This window comes from Cyprinodon tularosa, unplaced genomic scaffold (genome assembly GCF_016077235.1).
Source record: "Cyprinodon tularosa strain WSP-4 unplaced genomic scaffold, ASM1607723v1 ctg263, whole genome shotgun sequence".
NCBI classification, from domain to species: Eukaryota; Metazoa; Chordata; class Actinopteri; order Cyprinodontiformes; family Cyprinodontidae; genus Cyprinodon; species Cyprinodon tularosa.
Genome location: NW_024038967.1, coordinates 834,499 through 858,820, shown reverse-complemented (window position 1 = coordinate 858,820; position 24,322 = coordinate 834,499). Strand labels below are relative to the sequence as shown.

The window sequence follows — 24,322 nt, the reverse complement described above, 5'->3', positions numbered from 1 at the left end:
TGTGTTTGGATCGAGCTCTCTGTAAAGATTGTTTTTTTTTTTACCTTCTGTACTTAGACTGTCCACCTCTGAATACAAAATGTTAACTTGTTTTCCACAGCTGTACTTTAACTATAAAAAAAATATGAGAACAGGAACATCTGCTGTTGAAAATGAAAAGATGTGATATCTTTGTTGTGTCCGCCCTTCTATTTCCTATATTTATACCTTCAATACAAGCAAAAGAATAAATCTCAGTACCTTTTGATGCATACTTAAGAGAACGCAAGTGTTGTTTAACCTGAGGAGGTGTAACTGATGCTTTGGGCACATGCAGGACAGTGAAAAGAAAGCAAAATGTACAATAGCTCTACAATTTCTCTGTGGTGCTTCTAATTAGTCATTCAGGGTTTGGATACTTTTGCTACGAATGAAACATTTTATATTTAGCACTTCAGAAATGTTCTGATGAGCAACCTGCACTTAAGTGAGAACTTTTAGAGTTGGGCTAGCTTTGTTTGGCATTTCTAATTAGTAGTGTGCTTCCAGCATCTACAACCAAACCTGACCTTAACCTATAAAATCAGCTGCATTTAAAGTTCAAAGCATTTATATTTTGCCAGTTTGAGTGGAGGACAAACAGTTCTGTCTGTGGTCTGACTTCAACGTCTAATTGTTTCCCAGCAGTGAAACTATGAATCCCCATTAAACAAACCTTTCCTAACAACAACAACAAACAGCAGAAACTATCATACTAAGGATTTTGAAAAAACTTAAAAGTGTTCTGCTTTTCTTAGCATGTTTGGGTCACACATTAGTGAAGTAGAGTAGTAGCACCCATCTTCTAAAATATATTCATAGGCGAGTTGTGCAGATTAATACCCCATTTACAGTAGCCTTTTGCAGAGAATGGTCCAAGCACGGTAACCAAGATAAGATTAGATTAGATGTGAGCGTGCCAGACACAACCAAACTGCGCTAAATCTAGTAATAGTTCAGCGGCACGGTTCAGTTGTGAGTCGGTTCTCTTATATCAAAGAGCGCATCAGCAGACCGAATCATCTCCTATTCAGCTGACTCATTTTGTGTTTTTTCCACTGTGTCCTGCTTTGCAATTCACAGATTTCTTCCCCTACTCACAACACAAACTTCATCTCAGCCTATAAACAATAAATGGGATCAAAAGAACGTGGTGTGACCTGGGATGATGCAGAGACCTTTATTCAAATTTGGGCAGGGCACATAAGTTTGAATGTTATGGGCGCCGCCATTTTTCTTTGTCTAATTTCCGCCTTGTGAGCCGTAGTATTGTGGACCACCGATATGAAGCAAGGAACAATGCTAGTGTGATGTATAAATGGTCGTAAGAACCAAGCTTGGCACGGTTAACTGATGGAAGCTTGGTCCGAACTCGGCACGGAGAGGGCTAGTGTAAATGGGGCAATAATGTTAGTTTCTTGTCTGTTTAAAGGATTCCTTTTGACCACATTGCTTTATAATTTCAGTGTTTAAAATGACAGAGAAACTGAACGTGATATTTGGAAAACATTATCTTTAACATCTTCTCTATGGTTAGCAGGGAAATATTTAGGGGGTTGGATGGACTCTAGCTGCCTTTCATGTACAGTTTCTCTTTCCAAAGACGCTGGAAAAATCTGTATCAGTGATTAAAAAAAAAGCAGGAGCTGGAAAATAAAATTAGATTATTATGAATATTATTATCGAAACTATCAACATTAGTGTTACAGTCTCTATTCCTCCACCATAAGTAGGGATGTCCCGATATAACATTTTAATTTCTGATACCATACAGATATTGCATCTTGGAGTGTTGATTGACAGCAAAATATTGACACGATATATCAGCACGAATCATACATACTTTAATTATTCATTTTGTAATTTGGGTTGTTAGAAAAGTTTCCATAAAGAACATGAGTCAACAATAATAGTTATGAGAACAGCTTACCCAACGATTATTAAAGCATTGGTAACAAAAACTTTAAACAGAGTTGGATAAAAGAGGAGAGTTGCTATCAGCTTTCTGATATCTGATATTTTAGATGCATGCAAATATTTTCTGATTTTATTTTACTTGCTATTTTCAGATCGATTTCTGAAACTGAATGTCATTAGGACTTCCCTAATCCAAGGCAGCCCTAATATAGAGCAGACGTTACCAAACATTTGGGAAAATAGTAATTCAGGCTAGCAAGCTCTTAAACAGAATTTTTTCACTATATATTCATTTATGAATAAAGGAACAATTACACTCCTTTTGAAATTTATATTATTGACATGAAATGCTCTAATTCATCATTTAAAATAAAAAAATATTATTTATTGGGACATGTATTCATTAAATTGTTCATTTTATTATCAATGGCACATTTTATATTCATGTATTATAATTATCTTTTTCCTAAAACAATAAAGAAATTAATAAATTATACATGTATTTATTTTCTGGTATAGTTATCTATCTGATAGGATATATTTACATTAATTTATGTAAAAATGTATTTTGGCCCCTCACATAGCTGAAACACCAAGTGATTCCACCACTTGGAGCTTCTTGACCCTCTGGGGGATCCAGACCCCCATTTTGGGAAACATTAATCTAGACCAAAGGAAGATTTCCAGGTTAGAGCAGTCTAGCTCATTTTACAGGTTCTTTTTACACTTTTTACAAATATTTCAATCTAAAAGTGCTTTATATTTGTTTGCTTTTGGTTTTCCTGTGTTGCTGTTAAGATTTTTTTTTAGCATTTTTTGAATTACTTCATATTATGCGCTCACGCCGAACACGCTTTGGACAAAAAAGCATACAATGTACATGCAAAGTATATTGGGGATGGCATTGAGAAGTCCAGCGGCGCATCCGAACATCTGGAGCAATACATCCGAGCATTCTGGTGTCTCAGCATCTGAGCGTTTGACGCTGGAGTTCAGAATTTTAACTTTTGTCGCTGGACGCTGAAGCGTCCCTCATAGACTTTGCATGTAAATTAGATGTTTTGATGCCAGAAAAAGTCAGTGACAGGCAGGATTCTCAGATTTTGAACTCGCACCATGCAAGAAACTTACAAATCTCAAATTGTTTCACTTATCTGTGTTCAGCAGATAAACATAAGTAAGCCCTTAACCAAATTAAGTCATCCAACTGAGTTTGATTTGTGTTAGGATTGATCGATGCAGGTTGTCTCTAAGGTGCCAATCCTGATTATATGATATCATTTAAGCCAGAAGTGTGATTTTTCTGGAACCAATTTTGCTTTTCCTTCCTTCTTTTATATGATTAAAAGACAGAATGGTAATAAATGTTAAGAACGCTAAATTTAAGAAAAAATATGTTATCAGCATATCAAAAAAACAAAACAGAAAACAACACAGGGAGCGGCAAATCATGCGCTTCTCAAGCCGTGACTGCAGAATTAACTAATAGATCAGGGAAACTCAATCACATATTGGCTGCTACAGATAGAACATGCTAATATCAGCCAAAAATATTGGTCAGCAGATGAATTGGTCTTGTAAGGATCAATTAGAGATGCATTTAATTGGAATCTATCTTGATGCAAAATAGATAACAACTTGACAAAATTAGTTTCATCAGGAGAGTCAAAGCATAAACATAACTGGAGATGGGAATTATCTTTTAATCTCTAGACTTAATTTAGCTCTTAATTATTCTATATTCTTTATTATTGTGCAAATATATTAGAACACAATTGTTCTGAATGTGTCTCCTTGTGTTTTACATGGAAATATTAGTGCTTTTAAAGACAAGTTGAGAGTCATCACATATGAAAACTTACCAGCCTGCTCCTCGAGAGTCACACAACTGTTTCGGTCAACAGCCAGTGTCCAAGGCGGAGTACAATGACAGTAGTATGAACCCACTGTGTTCACACAAAAACCATTCTTACAGTTTTCGGGGTTGTCACATTCATTGACATCTGCACAATAAAAGCAGCAGAGTTTAGGATAATGCACAGAAACAGCTGGAATAAAAGGCAGTTTGAGGCAGGAGAAAGAAAAGATGACTAACCTGTTACTGTTGGCATCACACACCTCTTGCTGTTGGAATCTGGGATCCAGGGCTGGTCACAGACGCAAAAAAAGCTTCCTTCAGTGTTGACACACCGACCATTAGTGCAAAGGGACTCGTCGTGACATTCATTTTCATCTGGCAGGAATTTAGCATACATCAAATGAGCAAAAACCACCTAAAAATTTCTTTAAAAGAAAAAACTTTTGTTTTTTTTCCCACAGAGCTTACCAATGCACTCAAGATGGCTGCTGTCATAGTAAAAGCCTTGTTGACAGTAGCACTCATAGCCTCGCAGCGTGTTTTCACAACGGCCCTTTTTGCAGATTTCCTCAGCAAACAATGTGCACTCATCAATATCTGCAACAGACAACATATTGCCGTTCAGCAAAAACAGAATATACTGTGATTGAAAACAAGAAAATCCCCCACATGCATTATTATACAAACTACAGGCAAACTAGTTGTTGACCAAAATCATCTGATTTTCAGCTTGAAAGGCCCTGACTTTTGACTAACTGGTCAAAAACCAAAAACTTTAAAAAACGCATCTTTCCCCTGTCAATCAATGCATCATACTTTGCTGTTAGCTCTTTTTAAGAGAGGAAAACCCATTGAGATTATAAAGATGAGCACTGCTACATATCTACATATTAAACATGCATGCAGTTCAGCAAGATAGAGTAAGATGTTTAGCTGCTATTAGGAATTGTAATGACATAGCAACAATGTGCCTGTTTTATCAAAATAAATGTTCACAATTTGTCGTGTCACGCAAATGCAGACCCTCAATTATTTTGTCTTCAAAATCGTAAAAGGCTTGTTGAAATTTCCAATACAGGTATTTCAACTTTATTTAATCATTAAATAGCAAATTATTTCTCAAACACAAATGTACACAAAACGGCATGGTGTGTTAATTGCTTTTGGGAATGTTACTATAATTACTTTTCCAAAAAGTAAAAGAGTCAGTAACTCAAACTCAAACTACTAGGCAAAGTAATTATGCAGTTACTTTTTATGCTGTAAACTGTTGAAGAATTTGGATAACTTTCCTATAGACAAGGACAAATCATATTAAGTAAAAAAAAAAAGAAAAACATGTAATTACACTGTCACAAGTACAGAGCAACAACATTAACTCTCTGCATTTTAGCCTTCAAATGGCTACAAAACGGTTGTAACGCAAAAAAAAACAACTTGTTTCAGGCAATCTTACAAAAATTAAATATAGTTTGTAATAGGATTGAAGAAACGTCACACTATTCCAGAACCCCTTTTCCAGGGAGGACTGTATAGTCCATTTATTTCCATTTGAACAAAACTAAACCATGGAAAGGATTTCAGCATAACATAAAACAGCAGCCTGCTGTCAGTAAGTGTTGCTGGTGAATTCATGATGAACTGCTTTAGATCAGAACTACTTCTAACCGACATATATAAAGTCCACTTTACATTACAGCTCCTTAACGAGTCGGCATCACATATGCCTCAATTTCAGTTCCTCTCTGGTCCTTTGAGTAAAAATCTCTCCCCGCTGCAGAGAGAGCATAGTTATGCTATAATCACACTGCATGTGATTTCAGCAGCAAAAAAAGCATCTGCTGCTTCATTTTTGGTGCTTGTACTAATAAAGGTCAGACATGCTTCACAGCATATTTGATGCTCCTGAAACGCTGAGATAAGTGGGTAAAAAGTAGTTTTATTATATTTTTAAGCGAGAGAGCCCACCTCCACTCACCTACTGTTAGTGGCGGCTGGTATGTAGTACAGACTGCAGGCACCAGGATAATAAAAGTGAACATATTTTGCCAGAAGGTTTTGACATTTTACGTTAATTTAGGCATCTATAACTTGTTTCAGGAGAGTGATCATAACCCTATGCATGAGAAATGCTGTGTCCAAGGGCGTAGGTTTGATTTTTACTTTGGTAGGGACACTATTGGTCTGATGTCATTGGTCCTATGCAAAAATATACATGCTCATTTTTTTATGTTTGATGTGAAAATCAGGGTGTATTTCAGCATTTCTTGCTACATTTATACAAATTTTATAAGTGTTACACACAACAGATGCTGTTTATTATGGAGCCCCTCTGATGACATGGTCAAAAAAAATGTTTAATTGTGGCCACGAAGTAGTATTTCATGCGCACGAAGTAGTATTTCGCGGCCACGCAATAAGTATAACGTGCGCATGAAATACTATTTCGCGGCCACACAATAAGTTTAACGTGCGCACGAAATACTTAATAATATTAATATCATTCCTGGACAACTGGGTAAGCAAATCAAGCGCGCCTTCTCTAAGGTCTAAGGCGCGCTCGATTTGCTTACCCAGTCGGTCTCCACCAGTCACGTGACATTTGTTGCTAAGACGCTATTTTAGGTGGAAAAGGCGTAGTGTAAACAACCGCAGCATAGCTAAAAGAAGGACTAAAGGCCTGTTTACATAGCAGCCTGTCCAAGATAAGTCATTACAGTTAACATAAACCTGAAAACAGGGGCGGATTTATTGATATTATTAATAAGTATTTCGTGCGCACGTTATACTTATTGCGTGGCCACGAAATAGTATTTCGTGCGCACGATAAACTTATTGCGTACTTCGTGGCCACAATTAAACATTTTTTTTGACCATGTCATCAGAGGGGCTCCGTAGTTTATCAACGTTTTAAGCATCACCGGCTCTGATGAATGAGCAATTAGGACTTTTTTTCCACTTTGAAAAGGTTTGCATTTGAAATTACTAGTGACTAAAACAGAAAGTAAATCTGTGCCTATTTAACCAAATATAGTCTAAATATGTCTGTTATATGTGGATTTCTGCTGTTTTTTCTTTTGAAGATATACAATTGTGCAGAGGTAAATAGAGGTAAAACCCACTCTTATCTTTGGATTATTCTCTCTGTATCATGAAACAAAGCAAAATAATAGATTTATTGTATTTACATGAGCACTGGAACTGACACTGAGCTTTTAGAATATTAATATCACTCTACAAGTCATCTAGGCTGTAGTTACTCCATTTAACCCATTTCATGTATTTTATCTTGGGCTAAAAGAATTCATCGGAATAATCGATTATTGAAATGTCAACAAATTTAGTAATAGATTAATCGTTAAGTGGAGTATAGATACTCTAAAACATGTCTTTAGCTCACAGAGTGACCCACTTACAGCAGGAATTATACCAAAATTGTAATATATAAACATTTTGCATTTTAGATAAAAATACTGCTGCAACAAAGCTGTATTGTAAGTTATAAACGTGTTATTCACATCTAATTGTTGGTAGGGACAAGTTGGTCGGTCCAAAATTTTGGTATGCTATGCAAATCTATGCCCATGGCTGTGTCTTTCTCCCTGCCATTTTTCCAACTCCAACAGGTGCTGCTTATGAAGCGCATCCGGCACCTCAGATGCTCAGAAGCTCATGAGGCGCTGCCTTGGCTGCTCAGATGCATCAACATGTGCTCCTCCTGCTGCTCGAAACACGTCAACCTTAGACTTTGAAACTAAAGCTGCTGCTTCTGCTGACCGAAGCGCGTGCGGTGTGAACATAGCATTGGGAAAAGTCTCTTTCATCGATGGAGTTTTAGTAATGAGCCAATATTTGACAAATAATTAGTTCAATTTTTTTTCAATGAAAATTTATTGCAGTTTCTATTGCTGTTATATTGTAACGCTGTTGCTAATACAGACAATCTTTTATTCATTAAGTAATTTAAACAATTAATTACTGCTCACAGAAAGAGGGTTAGTGTATAAAGAGACAACTGCTTGCTTTAACATTTACAGTTAGGGAAGCGTGAGCTGCATTTTGAGGGTGAAGTTAAATCAAACGAACCGTGGTAGGCAGGTAGGTTGTACTGGATTCTTTGTTCGCTGTAGAAACCTTGACCATGTGGACAGAGGGAGTGGAACTCAGCTACAATGGGGCAAAAAAAAGTTTTTTTATTAAAATTATGAACTAATATAAGCAAAGTCTTTCTTGAACTACTTAATTGTACCTGAGTGGGAGACAGGGCAGGGATGGATCTCACAGTGATCTCCCCATCCCACTCCGATGGAGCAGCAGCACTCCTGCTTGGTGATGTTGATTGCCAGGACGCTGTCACAGAACACTGTGTCATCGAGGTTCAGGTAACACTCTTTCTTCTCATTGGTCAGCATTCGAACCGCTGCAAGTATAGATAACGTAGAGTTTGAAACAGATGGTTATCTTTTACTCCAGTTGGCCTTTCCTTCCCTCCCCACACTCTTTGATTGCTGAGTCTCATTCAATATCCATAATAATCATGATAAAAAAACTAAAAATTTTTTTATGGGATTCAGGATTTCAGCTATGGTGGAGGTCTTTTTAGCGTCCAGGGATTCAGTGTTCAGTTCATTAGATGACTGCGGTTGCACCCATGAGAATGAGAGCTGACCTACCCTCGCAGCTATGCATGTCCTCTGAGAGGACGTAGCCGTGATTGCAGACGCAAACGTATGAGCCCAGTCTGTTCTCACATGAGCCATAGGGCTGGCAGAGGTTCCTGTCTGCTGCAGCGCATTCGTCTATGTCTGAAAGGAAAAATCACACAGGCTGCTCTAAGTATTTAAGTTATATTTGCTAAAACATTTAAATAATAACAATAGGAAAGACAAGTTTATTTATATCACACATTTCAGTAGCAAGACAATCAAAGTGCCGTATGTGGAAAAAATAAGATAAAATATGAAAAATTAAAATGATTGTAAAAAAAAAAAAATGAGAGAAAGTTGGAGTACGTAGTTCAGTCAAATGCCTCTGTAAACAGATATGTTTTTTTCTTATATGAATATCAGTGGAGCATAAGAACTAAATCTGCTTCTCCATCTCGGGTTCTGGTTCTGCAGAGTAGATTTGTTGCAGAAGACTGATGACCGCTGATGAGTCTGTAATGTATTTTGAAGCTCAGCTTTTCAGTGATTTATAAACTAGCAGAAGTATTTTCATGTCTCTTGAGAAGTGGGCTGAGGTTCTCCACTTTTTTCGTTCTAGTGAGGACACGGGCAGCAGCATATTGGATCTGCTGCAGCTGTCCGGTCATTTTATTTCAGGCAGGAATTGTGTTTTTTAAGATCCTGCTGAAACATTAGTGCTTTAATTCTGGAGATGTCCTTTAAGTGATAGAAATCTGACTTTGACTGACTTTATGTCTTTATGAGCCTCTGAAGGTTCAGGTCTGAGTCCATCACTACACCCAGATTTAGAGCCTGATGGGAGGTTTTTAGCTAGATTAGCTGAACCTGTGATGTAACTTCTCAAAGCTCCTCTTTTGGTCCAAAAATATTACTTCAGCTTTGTCTTGATTCATTGACCATATGTTTAAGAGAGTTCATAGTCACCAGTACACAAAAATAAAGTCAAAACTTTTCACTGTATATCTAGATTATTTTATCATGTATTACTTCATTGGAAAATGGAGGGAAAAAGATAAAGAGACAGAAATAGAGAATCCAGACATTTAATTATTTTCTAAAGTAGAGACTAACCTTGGCATTTCCAGCCATCGACCAGTTCATAACCCTTCTGGCACTCACAGCGGTACGACCCCATGCTGTTGATACATCGGCCCCTCAGACAACTTGACGGTCTCTCACACTCATTAATGTCTGAAAGGCAGTGGAGGAGGTTTTTTTTATATCACAGTTAGAAGCTGGTTAATATGAAACTTATTTCTGAATCCTGTTTTAGATCTTATGGAGTGAATTTTGTTCCATTACTGTTGCAAGAAAAGAAGACCTTTTATAAATGGAAAAGTGAAAACAAAAACATATTTTCTAAATACAAATAGGGACCAAAATGCAATTTTAATGTTTTAATCATAAATAATTTAATTATGAAAGTAAATTTGCTGTTTTCTCTAATTTTAATTTGATAAAGTGATCAAAAATGATTCCGTTTTTGTATTTTTGACATTTTATTTGTTTTACTGATTTTATACGGATTAGGTCTCTTTTCGAATGCTTTTTTTTTATTTCTGTTTTTGCAGATGACAGATCACATTCGCTTCACCTAAAGCCCAATCTGAAAGCTCGCTCTTGGCGAAGACGTTGACCAATAAAAATGTTGTCGCTGACAACCACTCAGACCAATAGATTTGCTCCTCAACCAAGAGAAAAGCCCACCCCCAAAGGTGAAAAGGTCATCTTTGAAACCCAATTTGACAACAACAAAATTTGCAAACCACAATAAAAAAAAGGAACTTTTTTATGTTCTATATTTGTTCACCTGATTTGTAACTGCAAAATGCATCAGACACAACTTCTCTCCCTTATTATTCTTCCTCTGTGTGTAAAAAGCACAGACTCTAATGTTGATTTTTCTGCTTGTCTTGAAAAAATATCCTACCTTGATGCAGAAAACAAATATGCCTTTAATGTTTGTTGATCAGGCAAAATGCATCATAAAACGCTTCAGGTTATGTTGTGCTTCCCTGTGTCGCTGTTAAAACTATCCTGCATTTTCTGGAGCTTTGCTTACACTGGCTTTCCTCATAGGCAGAGTGATCTTGCAGTTGGTGTCACCTAAACTGGTGCTATATAAACAAACTGAGTTGAATGATGTAGATCTACAGGTGCTGGTCATAAAATTAGAATATCATGAAAAAGTAGATTGATTTCAGTAATTCCATTTAAAAAGTGAAACTTGTATATGATATTCATACATTACATACAAACTCATATATTTCAGATGTTTATTTTGTTTAATTTTGATGATTACAAATGACAACAAATGAAAATCTCAAATTCATCATATCAGAAAATTAGAATATTACTGAAGACCAATAAAAACAAAGGATTTATAGAAATGTTGGCCAACTGAAAAGTATGAACATGAAAAGTATGAGCATGTACAGCACTCAGTATTTAGTTGGGCCTCCTTTGGCCTGTATTACTGCAGCAATGCGGCGTGGCATGGAGTCGATCAGTCTGTGGCACTGCTCAGGTGTTATGATAGCCCAGGTTGCTCTAATAGTGGCTTTTAGCTCTTCTGAATTGTTGGGTCTGGTGTATTGCATCTTCTTCTTCACAATACCCCATAGATTTTCTATGGGGTTAAGGTCAGGAGAGTTTGCTGGCCAATTAAGAACAGGGATACCATGGTCCTTCAACCAGGTACTGGTAGCTTTGGCACTGTGTGCAGGTGCCAAGTCCTGTTGGAAAATGAAATCTGCATCTCCAAAAAGTTGGTCAGCTGCAGGAAGCATGAAGTGCTCTAAAACTTCCTGGTATGTGGCTGCGTTGACCCTGGACCTCAGAAAACACAATGGACCAACACCAGCAGATGACATGGCACCCCAAACCATCACTGACTGTGGAAACTTTACACTGGACTTCAAGCAACGTGGATGAAGTGCCTCTCTTCTTTTCCTCCAGACTCTGGGACCTTGATTTCCAAAGGAAATGCAAAATTTACTTTCATCAGAGAACATGACTTTGGACCACTCACCAGCAGTCCAGTCCTGTTTCTCTTTAGCCCAGGCAAGACGCTTCTGACGCTGTCTGTGGTTCAAGAGTGGCTTGACACAAGGAATGCGACAGCAGAAACCCATGTCTTTCATACGTCTGTGTGTGGTGGTTCTTGAAGCACTCACTCCAGCTGCAGTCCACTCTTTGTGAATCTCCCCCACATTTTTGAATGGGTTTTGTTTCACAATCCTCTCCAGGGTGCGGTTATCTCTCTTACTTGTACACTTTTTTCGACCACATCTTTTCCTTCCCTTCGCCTCTCTATTAATGTGCTTGGACACTGAGCTCTGTGAACAGCCAGCCTCTTTAGCGATGACCTTTTGTGTCTTGCCCTCCTTGTGCAAGGTGTCGATGGTCGTCTTTTGGACAACTGTCAAGTCAGCAGTCTTCCCCATGATTGTGTAGCCTATAGAACTAGACTGAAAGACCATTTAAAGGCTTTTGCAGGTGGTTTGAGTTAATTAGCTGATTAGAGTGTGGCACCAGGGGCCATCAATTTTGAACCTTTTCACAATATTCTAATTTTCTGATATGATGAATTTGAGATTTTCATTTGTTGTCATTTGTAATCATCAAAATTAAACAAAATAAACATCTGAAATATATGAGTTTGTATGTAATGTATGAATATAATATACAAGTTTCACTTTTTAAATGGAATTACTGAAATCAATCTACTTTTTCATGATATTCTAATTTTATGACCAGCACCTGTATTGTGCAGATACCAGGATGGATGGATTATTTGATTGTTCTTGAAATAATCACAGACTCAGGCTGATATCTTGTCCATGCTTGGTTGGTGGGATTAAAATAAAGGTTGCTTTGTTCTGGCATTCTTTGTACCTTCACAGTGGCTGCCCTCTTGTGTACGCTGGAATCCGGAGAAGCATAGGCACTGGAAGGAGCCTTCTGTGTTGACACAGTGGCCATTAGCACACAGTGGACCGTATGCACACTCGTCAATGTCTGTAAGGAAGATTATTTATGCAATTGTTTAAACCAAAGTAAAACTCACATAACTTCTAATATAAAAATACCCTAATTGCTTGTAAATCCAAGTTTTGGGGGGGAAAATACTATAACTCACCACTGCAGCTTTTGCCGTCAACAGAGTGAATGAATCCCTCGTTGCACAGACATCGGTAAGTTCCAGGGAGGTTCTCACAGCGCCCGTTAGGACAGATACCAGACTGCTGACACTCATTGATGTCTGATTAGACATGATAGAAAGGGTTAAATGAGGGTTTTTAGTTTGTTCCTCTTTAATATCACAGCACAGATGTACTTTGACAATCGACATTGAAAAAATTTACTCTCTAACCATATATATAAAGGGGCTTTTTCAAACAAAATGAACATTTGTAACATTTTTTTTACTTTTCTAAAATGATATTTCGGCATCAAAAACAAAAACTTGCCATCTCCAGCCACATCTCCAAAATGAGACGATCTGATTTCTCTTCGGAAGATTAGGAAAACACCCAAGGATGTTATAACCCAAAAACTACTTTTAAACTAACCAAGACCTAAAGCATTCAGCATGTCCCTGCACCCCACAGTGCTTTAAGGAAACCGTTTCATGCCTCCTTCTTTCTCTTTGGGGACTTATCTCTGGCCCATTTCACATTGGAGAGGTGCCAGCATGGAAGACCACATGCTAAAGAGGAGAACTTCGGACTGACAAAAGGGTAAGTAGACCTGATTGCTCAAAACAATTGCTGCAAAACAGACTGTTTCCAACATTTCTCTCTGAGTTTCAGGACTTTGCTGTTCCTGGAAGAGGCTGGAGGTATAAAGCTCCCCTGATGTGGAGCACACGGCTAAAACAAAGAAATTCCGTGCAGTGAGCGCAGTGGTCTGGATCATTTAGGGACAGAGTTTCTAGCTAAATAATTTGTTTCTTTGATGATTTTTGATCACTTCATGTGTTTCCTGCTGGATAAAGACATGCTAAAAGGCTGTGCTGCATGGCACACAATGCAAACATGTTTGAGCTGTTGTTAGGGGAGTGGTGGCCTAGTGGTTAGGGCATGGAGCTTGGAATCCTGAGGTTCTAAGTTCAAGCCCCACTCCCACAGACTGCCACTCTGGACCTGTGAGGCATCTGTTTCTCAAACTAGAGACTCTAATATGCTTATCTTCTTCCTCAGATGTGCAATGCGGCCTCCCACTTCTTTTTCTACTCTGGTTAGAGCCTGTTTGTGCTGTCCTCTGAAGGGAGTAGTACACACCATTGTAGGAAACCTTAAATTTCTTAGAAATTTCTTACATGGAATAGCCTTCATTTCTAAGAACAAGAATAGACTGTCGAGTTTCACATGAAAGTTCTCTTTTTCTGGCCACTTTGAGCGTTTAATTGACCCCACAAATGTGAGGCTCCAGAAACTCAATCTGCTCAAAGGAAGGTCAGTTTTGTTTTCAGATGTGTGAACATGATTGCACAAGGGTTTTCTAATCATCAATTAGCCTTCTGAGCCAATGAGCAAACACACTGTACCATTAGAACACTGGAGTGATGGTTGCTGGAAATGGGCCTCTATACACCTATCTAGATATTGGACCTAAAACAAGACATTAGAATAGCTAGTATAGTCATTTACCACATTAGCAATGTATAGAGTGTATTTCCCTAAAGTTAAGACTGGTTTAAAGTTATCTTCATTGAAAAATACAGTGCTTTTCCTTCAAAAATAAGGACATTTCAATGTGACCCCAAACTTTTGAACGGTAGTGTATATAGAGAGAGCAAACCTTTGAGCACAGTTCCTACTGGCTGTGTGTTAGAACATCAAATAAAAGTGTGATTCAACCTCAAATCATGGTCAAACATATAGCTCAGCAGATATATAGCTATAGTTGACTTTGGATAAAAAAGCATTATATAGGACCACTAAATGTTATTACATTTAAATCTATTGGGCTTTTTAGACTCTTATACAGTATGGCATTACGGAACAAAATCATCCAGAGAGCAAAGCTGCACTCACCATAACAGGTGCCAGAATGGGCCTCATAGCCGGGCAAACATGGCACACACTCATAAGAGCCCAGTGTGTTTTCACACTGCTCATTAGGACAAGCATCTGGACTCAAACACTCATCAATGTCTGGAACAAGACCAGATTCACAGTTATTTCAAAACAAACAGGTAATAAAGCACATTACAGCTGGTTTAGATGTTTACACGGAATAATGACAACGTAAAAGCGTTTTTATACCTTCACAGGCAGGATAACGATGTGACTTGCTCCTAAAGCCGGTGCTACATTTGCATTTATAGGAGCCAGGCAGGTTGGCACAGTGGCCTCCGACACCACAGATGTCTGATTTATCGCATTCATTTATATCTGTAAAACACACAAACATTACAATAATATCTGACAGCTTACATAAGAAAAAAACCCACACAAACCGCTTCGAATGACTTACCTATGCATTTCAGTCTTCCCTGCTGCACCATGTGTTTATAGCCTGAGCGACACTGGCACTTATACGCTCCCTCTGTGTTAACGCAGCGACCTCTGCCGGGGCCGCACGGCTCCGTGTCACATTCGTTATCATCTGGGAAAGAAGACAATATTCAAAGCTAGGAGAGTAAAGCTACAAAGTACTGAGCATCAGTTTGTTGTTATTAAAGATTTTGTGTGGCCTACAGTACAGTATAAATATGTTACCATGAAACGTTACACATACTGGAAGGCCACCACTACAAACTTTAATGTGAGATCAGGTTTTAATGTGTGAAACTTAAAAAGTGAAGCCAAATTTTACGTAGCAGTAAAATTATATATTGATTTCCATGGTCCAACAAATAAAAATATTTAAACTGTTTTAATCCCTCCTACTCTATGCTCCCTAAAGGAGGTTCTGCAGGACAAATGCATGATTTGGTCCAGCTGACCTGGTTGTCCCCCCTGTTGGCAGACGTGCTCCTATTATATAACTCTGTCTGTAAAATCTGAAATCACAAGTGTTACTTTTAGAGCTTTTCCTTAAAGTGTAAGGAATATTTTGAAAGACACATTTCAGGTCACAAATAAGGCAGGTTTTGATCTGAACTTGAGGGGAGATTTTGAGCCCTGGCAGCAAAATCACTATTTCAAATTTGATTTATTTCTAATTTATTTTATTAAATCATTTTATATATACCATCAATTTCTTTTAAGATCCAATACTGAGTAAAATACAACATACAGCAGATACAACACTTTTTTGCAAATCCAAATATTTTTTAAATATAGCAAATAATGTAGCTTAATAATGATTGCACGCTTGCAAGTCCTAGTTGAAACAAAAAAAAAACAAACTTGAAACCCAAAAATTTTTAAAGTTTAAATTGAAAATCAAATTTTTACTTTATGAACTGAAAAACTAAAAAAACACATATACCGTAATAAGAATTGAAATCAGCTCGAGAAAACTCATTATTTAGTTAGTAATTTTATAGTTAGGCTAGTAATGTAAAGCATGCTCAGGCTAATTGGTATTCGCTTCATTAAAACTGGTAAAGTGGATTCATCATTAAATAACCTAGTTTAACACAGTTATGAACGTGTTCTGACAGCAGTAGCGATATGCTCTAAAATGACAGTTAATGTTAAATTTGGATCTGCTTATCAGATAAGCTAACATTAGCTTCACTGTTTTCATTGAGGAAAGTGAGGCTTGAATGAACAGTGGTATACAATTGAAGACAAAAATGTACATGTCTTATCAGTTTGCATCAATCGTTAAGCATTTAGCTTTTATGTCCAGCATTGTTTTTATAAAGTTGAGAGTTAATGTGGGAATTAGACTCTTGAAGAGATTAGCAATTGGCTTGATGATGCTTTCCTAATGTTAATGACTACAACCAGACCAGAAACCTCTCTGTTTTTAAGAGGTGACATTTCTTTAAAAAGTAGCCAATCACAGGCAGTTGACAGGTAGGTTGCTTCCAACCTCAAAGTGGTAAAAGTTGATATGAGGTCAGGTCCACGCACAATTATGAGAGAATTTACAGACAGATAAAAAGCAAGAGAAGAAGCATGAACTCATGCTTGTTGTGTAGTTGTTTGGAGGTTTGTAGAGGACCCAAATACAAAGACGGAAGCTGAGTTGGTTTCTTGCAGATTTAATGAGTTGTGGCAAGAGGAAGCATAAATCCAGAAATAAGTAATAAATGAACGCAGGAACCAGAACAAAGGGGAAGACATAGGTTAAGGAAAAAGAGAAAAAGAATCAAGGAAAACATAACTGCAGAGGAGGAGTTTAAATGCCTAACAGAACAATGAATGGAGTAATCAACTGATTGGGAGCAGGTGTGGACAGAAGGATCTAGAAGGGAGCTAGGGGAAATGAGGCTGGCACAAGGGCTAACAGAGAGTTACAGAGAAATACAACAGTACTTAAATATAAGTAGAAAAATAACTTAGATGACACTAAATGGAATGGAAACTACAGTAATGCCTTAGAAAAGCAAAATGTAATTGAAAACCTAAAGTGAAACTTGGAAAAGAACCAAAAATCCTAATCAGGAGATCATGACACTTGTGACATATTGGGGTCTCACTGTGTTGAATCTACATGCATAAACAGTTAAAATACATATGGAGAGAAGTTTCTGAGCGGGTGTTGAAATAAAACTTCTCTTATGAATATTTATTACGCATGTGCGCTTTTGGCAAAATTCTGACTTCGTAAAGTTTCATTTTACTGGTTAAAAAGGTTTATGCTCTTGTCTTGGTAGGTTTGCCACACAGTTTCCATTTGTTAGGTGAATAAACAGTGAACAGTTGGTTCCACTAGATCTTATTGCATGCCTCATTTTTCAGATATTTTTGTGTAAAAAAAATAGTTTGTTTTTACATCTACTTCGTGTTGTGTAAGCACTACCTACTGCTATTCTGTTGCACAACCCACCCCTAAAAACATTAAAGTTTTAGGTAGCGATATAAAAAACTATTTTAAAAAAGGTTCCAAAGCACACTAATAAATTTTCTTTAAGGAAACTTTTGTATGAATGTTTTTTAAGACGTACAGCACTTTTATTTTTGTCGTGCTCACAGCTAAGTAGAAAAATGAAGAAACCAGTGAAGAAATTGATGGTATATCAAGTCTGCATGGACTTGCAGGCGCCTGCCTGGCACCAAAACAGATTTGTCTTTCAATTGCAATCTAATTCCTAAAAGATTTAAATAAAACCACAAATAGAAAAATAATAAGCGAGTCTGTGCATGAGAAGTCATTATGTTGGATAGCACTATGATGGTAAAAGTCTGCACGTCTCTGCCTGCGCTAAAGCCCTAAAACCATGAGCAAGAACCTAATAATATTTTCCACTAAGTGATTAAAAACATGTATTATTTATAGACCAACATAGAAGTATGGATGGATTTAAAGATTAAAATGTGTTTTTATTGTTACATGCAATTTTCAAATGTACTTTTTCTGCAATCAAAACTTTCCTTTTTAATGTCAGGAACAACAAATAAAGACCTACTAAACAGGATTTGGTTTTCTTCCAGTGTCTCTTACCCTCACAGATGTTCCTCTGCTGGTTCAGACGGTAGCCTGGGTAACAGTAACAGATGTGGCCGTTTGGACTGTTCTCACACCATCCATGACCACAAATGTTTCTGCTCAGCCCACACTCATCTGTCTCCGCTTCACCAGAGAGAAGATACCAGTGTTAGATCATTACATCTATGTATGTATGTATGCAGTATTCCTCAAAAGGCAGTTTATTCTAAATACTTTGCACATTCAAAGTTTTGAAGTTGGTTCACTCCTTTTATTGTGCCTGACCACGAGAAAAAAATATGCTCTTTGTCATAGTGGAAATGGAGGACAAACAGGTGTGTGAATCCTAAAAATGCAAAAAGTCTCTGAAAGCTCTCTCTCTTTTTTAAAATGGAAAATCTGACAAAGATTGATACGGGACCTCAGACCTTCAGTTTGATTGTTTGACTAGTTTTTAGGTTAAAGCTTAGTGGTTGATTTCTTTATTTATTTTTATTCATAAATTCAAATTAAGAAAGTTGATGAAACCATTTGTGGGTCAAAGTCTTTTTACAACAAAATTCCTTAACATACAAAAAAAGAAACACAAGGGATGAATGATATTGCTAAAAATCAAAATTGGTAGACGTTTCACTCAAGGGTTTCATTGTTTTCATGATCTTGCAAACTTGCAACTGTTAAAGGACTTTGCCGTTACTGTCACATGGGAAAGTGGTTACTTCTACTCTCAGACACGGATCTGGGTGTTCTCTATTCTTACAACCGACACCTAAAGGGCTGGAGTGAGAGGGTCAGTGTCTTTCTTTTGTTAAAAGTAATGTAACCAAAACTGCAATTGCATCTTCGTTTTGAAAATTGCATTTTGTTAAATTGAGATCATATTGCAAATGAGTTCAGGAGTATTTTATGCTTTATTAATTCACAGGTCTGAGCAAAATAGGTTGAAACACACAGAGCAGTTGTCTAGAAATTGAGAATGAGGGATAAAAGCAACCAAAGACCAAAGAAATTAACCACCAGGAGCTCTGGAGAACCATGGATCATAACTTCAGCGTCACAGGTTGATCTAAACAAATCAGCCAAACCCCTTAAACACCTGACATCACTCATAATAACTGCAATGTACTAGTAATGCTGATGCATTGGGACATTTCATATATATACCCTGCACCATAATAACACTTAGACTCTGGTAAAAAAAATAATCATTTTTGAAACAGTTAAAACCTTTGTGTTTTTCAAGAGTTATCTTATAGAAGGAAGGTTCTGGGTCATTTGACACCTAATTTATGTTAAGATTTCATTACATTTCTTTCGTTTACACCCAAATAGTTAAAGACTGAGAATCCATTTATTTCATGTAGTTTAATATTTAAATGAATTGCAAAAATGAACATAAACATTCTCAAGTTCCTTAACTATTTTATTCCTTTTTTGGTCTGATAATTCCTTGATATGAATTATAATCAACAACAACCTTCTGCAGGTGAATATAGTCATACAACCACATTTCTTGAAAGTGGATATGAAGCAACCAAACAAACTGCAGAATGCAGATGGAATAAAATTACCAGAAGCCCTAAAAAATTCAGAGTATGGCATTTTACTTTGGCTCCAGTACTTAGGAAATTCTGACATCTGGGAACCAAAACCAGAAAACTGCTAACTTCAAAGCTTGGAGATCAGAAGAAAGTAGTCATTTCTACACATCCTAACATAGAAAAGAAATACTTTATAAGGAGCTGAAGTGATTTGGCTGATGAGAGTGTATACAGTTCACATATGATGCAGTAACATAATCAAATTATCTTTAGCCATGTTCACACTACTTCCAAATGTATTGACAACCCCAGAACTTTTTCATGTTATGTGACCTTAAAACCACAAACTTTTAATGTTGCCTGCAAACTGAGTTATCGATGTATTGGTCCTTCTCAAAAACACGAGAATCCATCTTGTCATATATGGACATCTTTCTGTGACAATCAATATTTGGGTTTGGGTCTGTGACTTCATTAAATTAGAGTTTTGCTGTCAACATTTTATATGTGTTTATGTATTGTTAGAGAGATGGAGGGTACGATGAAGGGATTCCAGAAGTGTGCCGGAGATATGCAGAAAACGTGTGTGTACTAAGGGAGATTTAGCAGAACACTGTTGTTTTGGTTTATGGTGAGCTCATATTAAGCATTACATCATGTGTTGCACTTCTTACCTCCATCAATAGTTTTTATTGAATATTTTTGGATCCAGTGTTTTTTCTTTATATGAAACATTGTTGAAAAGCAATGTCGGGCTTTAATTTATTTATTTTCAAATTTTTTTTATGTATTATTAATTTGGTCAGACTCAAGTTGTGTTTTCTTACATTAAACCAGGGGTACAGATTTTTTTTTCATGTTTGTATTTAGCTAATATACTATTCTAACATCTGATATAACTATTGTCAAAAGCACAATTAGGAATTTTAAGGTACCATTAGACAATAAAAAATACAAATTTAAATAACATATTGAAAACTAAATGTTATTAAAAAAATATTACTTCACCTTGTATTAATATAAGAAAATTGTTTGAGACAACATTCTAATTCAAATATGTGAAGTTTGCAGGTGTAACAGGAAGAAAAAAGAAAAAAAATACTTTTAGACATAATATCCTTAATCTTCAGTTTTACATATCTGAATTTGAGATAATGACCCAAAGGTCAGAATAAGACCAGGAACATATTGTGCCTTTCATCACTTATATGATACTTTAAATGCACTCACTGATGACCTTTGGCAATGTCTTCCTCACACAAACAACATCAGCATCTATTACCTTTGTCAAATTTAACCAAAGTACTGTTTTACTGCAGTTGATGCAGTCTTTATGAAGAATGAGTGTGAACATAGCCTTAGGGCTGGTTCATGCTTCACGCTTAATGTCACACAACATGCAAAAAAGCATCAATAACTATCCTATGCCAAACAATTAGCTTTGTGTTAGACATGAGTGTGTAAAATATGAGGTAATAACCACACAGGTCATCATCAATGGTGTTTCACCCACAAAGTCAACATGTCATTTTTTTAAGGAACAGAGCCGAAGCTGGCTGTGGTAACCCTCTCTCACTACGGGGTGGGTATGTGGATTTTCTTTTATTTATTTTTTTTTACAGATGCATGAAACATGAACCAGCTTATTTTCAGAAGAAATAAATAGAAAGCTACTACTGCATTGAGTTGAATTTGTGTCATTACTGTTGCAAGCATAGAGCGTGTTTTATAAATGAAAACGTTGGAAAGAAAATGCGGTCTAGAAATTAAAATGAAAAAAGTATTTTAAAGTAACTTTACTTTTACAGTAATTTTAGTATTTTTTTATATATATTTTTATAATATTTAAAAATAAATGATTACTTGTTATTTATTGTTCAAATTTCTCTTTTTCAGATGGACTTTTATGACTTGTATTCTTTTATTTTGCATTTTACAGATCATATTCTCTTCATGTCTGGAAGACAGGCTTTCATCTGTTGTGAGGAGGAGGCGCATTTCTATTGGTCTGCATGGAGGTTAGCAACAGCATTTTAAATTGATAATGAGTCAGCATTTGAATGGGGTTTGAAGTGAAAAGAACTGAATCTGTAAAATATAACTTTTAAAAGAATGCAATTTGTAAAACTCAATCAGAAAAAGAGAGATATAAAAAAACAAAACAAAAATATCATTGTGAAAAAAAGGAAAAATAAAGGTTAAAAAAATAAAACATGAAAACACAATGTGAAAAAAAAATACTTTTGCAAAACATGCTATATTGCTTTTAACAATAATGGATCAAAATTCACTACATACTACTGTACTATGCTGAATTTGTGTTAAACTCACGTGTAACTTTAGGCTCTGTTTCGAGGGGGACATTTCCTGGGGGGATTCGGACGAATGTCGGAGGGGTAGATTTAACAACTATGGATCCAACAGAAGAGAAACCAACAAGCAACCATGACATGTATGTACTTAGCAAGGGTCATTGCACTTTTCTGTCACTTAGTAGCAGGAAACTTCGCGCCAGTGTGCTAGCTGTGGTTAATTTATTAATCCACAAGACAGAAACATTAACCGTGGCGTGTTTACATTTTAGTAAAAAGAGGTGAGTTTACCAGGAACTCGTGGTTGGATGGAGCTGACAGTAGACTGCTGCATGGTGGTCGGCTCTGGGGGCTTCTCCTAATTCAAAGGAGTGGAAAAATTAATTCATGCAAGCATTACAAAAAAAAAAATAAAAATTGAAAAAATATAAAAACGGAAACAAAATCTTACCGTCACAGCTGGTGCTGAAAGGCAAAGTTGAAGACTGGAGTTAAAATTCTGAATTTAAAATAAACCAGCATTACAGGCTTTCACAGCAGAGGTGTGGGACGCATTAACAGCACTAGTCAGGACATTTACATGTTAATGTGATAACATTGGCATTTTAATGATGCTTTTGATTTTTTTTCCCGGGTGAAATGATGATACAATTAATTTGTTTGACTTAAACTAAAGCTAATGCAGCAAAATTCTCTAAGGAAGCAAGATGGATCTTGACCGCATACTTTTTTTAGGCATCAGCACATTTCTGGAATGAACCCGGCTGGATATTCAAACACTTCTCAGCAGAGCTTTAGAGCTCCTTTTAGTGAGATGGTTTGAGCAGACTTCAAATATCTAGAGAGTTTAGAGTCACATTCATAGCCTTTTCTATTCATTCTGAGATATCTTTTAAAATGTATTCAGTATCATTGTTCTGTTTTATCACTAATCTGTCTCCAAGTCTCAACCACCCAGATGTAGACGTAAGGTGAATTTGCAGGATGTCCTCTTTCTTTAACATGCCATCTACTTTGTGCAATTCCCCTTACCACTGACAGTCAAATACCCCCACAGCATAATGCTGCCATCACCAGGCTTGACAATAGATACGACATTCCTGGATTTGGAGGTATTACCCAGAATCCTCAAAAAGAAAGAAAAAAATCTTGTTACTAAAGTTAAAAAGCTCAAAAATGTCTCAGGAATAAATTTGAAGAAATGAGATCGAAATATCGGTCCAACTTACAAATATTGATGGAAAAAAAAAAATGGATCTGCTGCTTTCTAGCAGCATCTCAGTTGATGGATATTTAAAACTTGCTGCAATGTAAACAGATTCACTGATTTTCAAGAAGTTTTTGTAAAGGTGGCCAAACTAGAAAGTACTATTATAGCAACTGCAGTAATATTATGTACATACTGTATTTGAATGAATGGGAAGAATTAAAGCTTATTAATAAAATCGCCTCCTCAGAACATAATACTCTATTCTTCAGTTTCCTTATTCAAATTTGTACAATACTATGTTCAATACAGGTTAATATATAATCAGTTTGCTTACTTAGTGTTTATATCAATAACAAACAAAACAAAATTCTCTTGATATGTTATTTTAGTATAGAAACAATTATTGTTAAAAATAAAAAAACAAATCCTACAAACATCGGGGACCTCAGCAGAGTTTAAAAAGTTTAACAATATCCTCTTTATTGATCCTCTGTGATGTTATTTAACCTTCTGTAATCCATCCATCCATCCATCCATCCATCCATCCATCCATCCATCCATCCATCCATCCATCCATCCATCCATCCATCCATCCATCCATCCATCCATCCATCCATCCATCCATCCATCCCGATTTCTCCCTTTTCTAACTTTCTTCCCTTTCATATAGGCTTGCACGGTGATTCGTGCCGCCTGCACTGTGTGGAGATGCAGGGAAAACCGTATCTGATGGGGAAACGCAGCTCGATGTAACATCGGCACGTTTCAGTTGTTTTGATTTTATGGCGCCTCCTGCTGTCGGTTAGTCAGAACGACAATTCTCCATGTATCACGTGACTTTTGGCAGAAACTTACCGCGGAGTGTGAAGAATTGTTTCGTACGCGAGGAGAGGCTGATTCGTATGTGAGCAGAGATCGTTTTGTACTCGGGGACAATTTACAAATTATATTTTAAGTGCAATGTTTACAGAGGTTTGTAAAACTAATTTTTGTGTGTGTGCAACATTTAAGGACAGTTTGAAAAAAAGTTTTATTTGTGTGTGACATTAGATGAGAGTTTGTAACACAAGTTTTATTTGTGAACAATACGTTTTTTGAGTAATAAGATTTGTTTGGGTGAAACATGCTTTATGCATTTGCAACATGCTTTATGTGTGTGCACAACATGCATTTTTGTACACAACGTTTTGGCAGTGACTCCATACAAAAAAATCAGGCTACAA

The 24,322-nt window shown here is 36.6% G+C and overlaps 1 protein-coding gene across 3 annotated transcripts in view; it reads right to left on the bottom strand.

The window, feature by feature from the left end:
* The window catches only part of ltbp3 (latent transforming growth factor beta binding protein 3), an 84,086-nt gene that overhangs the window by 17,305 nt on the left and 42,459 nt on the right, over window positions 1–24,322 (bottom strand). For 2 of the 3 annotated variants that reach the window (XM_038289103.1, XM_038289105.1), the window contains exons 9-24: window positions 22,341–22,354; window positions 22,181–22,247; window positions 21,909–21,986; window positions 18,052–18,180; window positions 14,965–15,096; window positions 14,754–14,882; window positions 14,523–14,642; window positions 12,623–12,745; window positions 12,379–12,501; window positions 9,553–9,672; window positions 8,467–8,598; window positions 8,043–8,213; window positions 7,880–7,960; window positions 4,262–4,390; window positions 4,031–4,168; window positions 3,798–3,938 (exon numbers count right to left, since the gene is read on the bottom strand). In XM_038289103.1, coding sequence (XP_038145031.1) covers window positions 3,798–3,938; window positions 4,031–4,168; window positions 4,262–4,390; window positions 7,880–7,960; window positions 8,043–8,213; window positions 8,467–8,598; window positions 9,553–9,672; window positions 12,379–12,501; window positions 12,623–12,745; window positions 14,523–14,642; window positions 14,754–14,882; window positions 14,965–15,096; window positions 18,052–18,180; window positions 21,909–21,986; window positions 22,181–22,247; window positions 22,341–22,354 — 1,827 coding nt within the window. The remainder of the gene's footprint in view (window positions 1–3,797; window positions 3,939–4,030; window positions 4,169–4,261; window positions 4,391–7,879; window positions 7,961–8,042; window positions 8,214–8,466; window positions 8,599–9,552; window positions 9,673–12,378; window positions 12,502–12,622; window positions 12,746–14,522; window positions 14,643–14,753; window positions 14,883–14,964; window positions 15,097–18,051; window positions 18,181–21,908; window positions 21,987–22,180; window positions 22,248–22,340; window positions 22,355–24,322) is intronic. The other variant, XM_038289104.1, reaches the window with a different exon arrangement.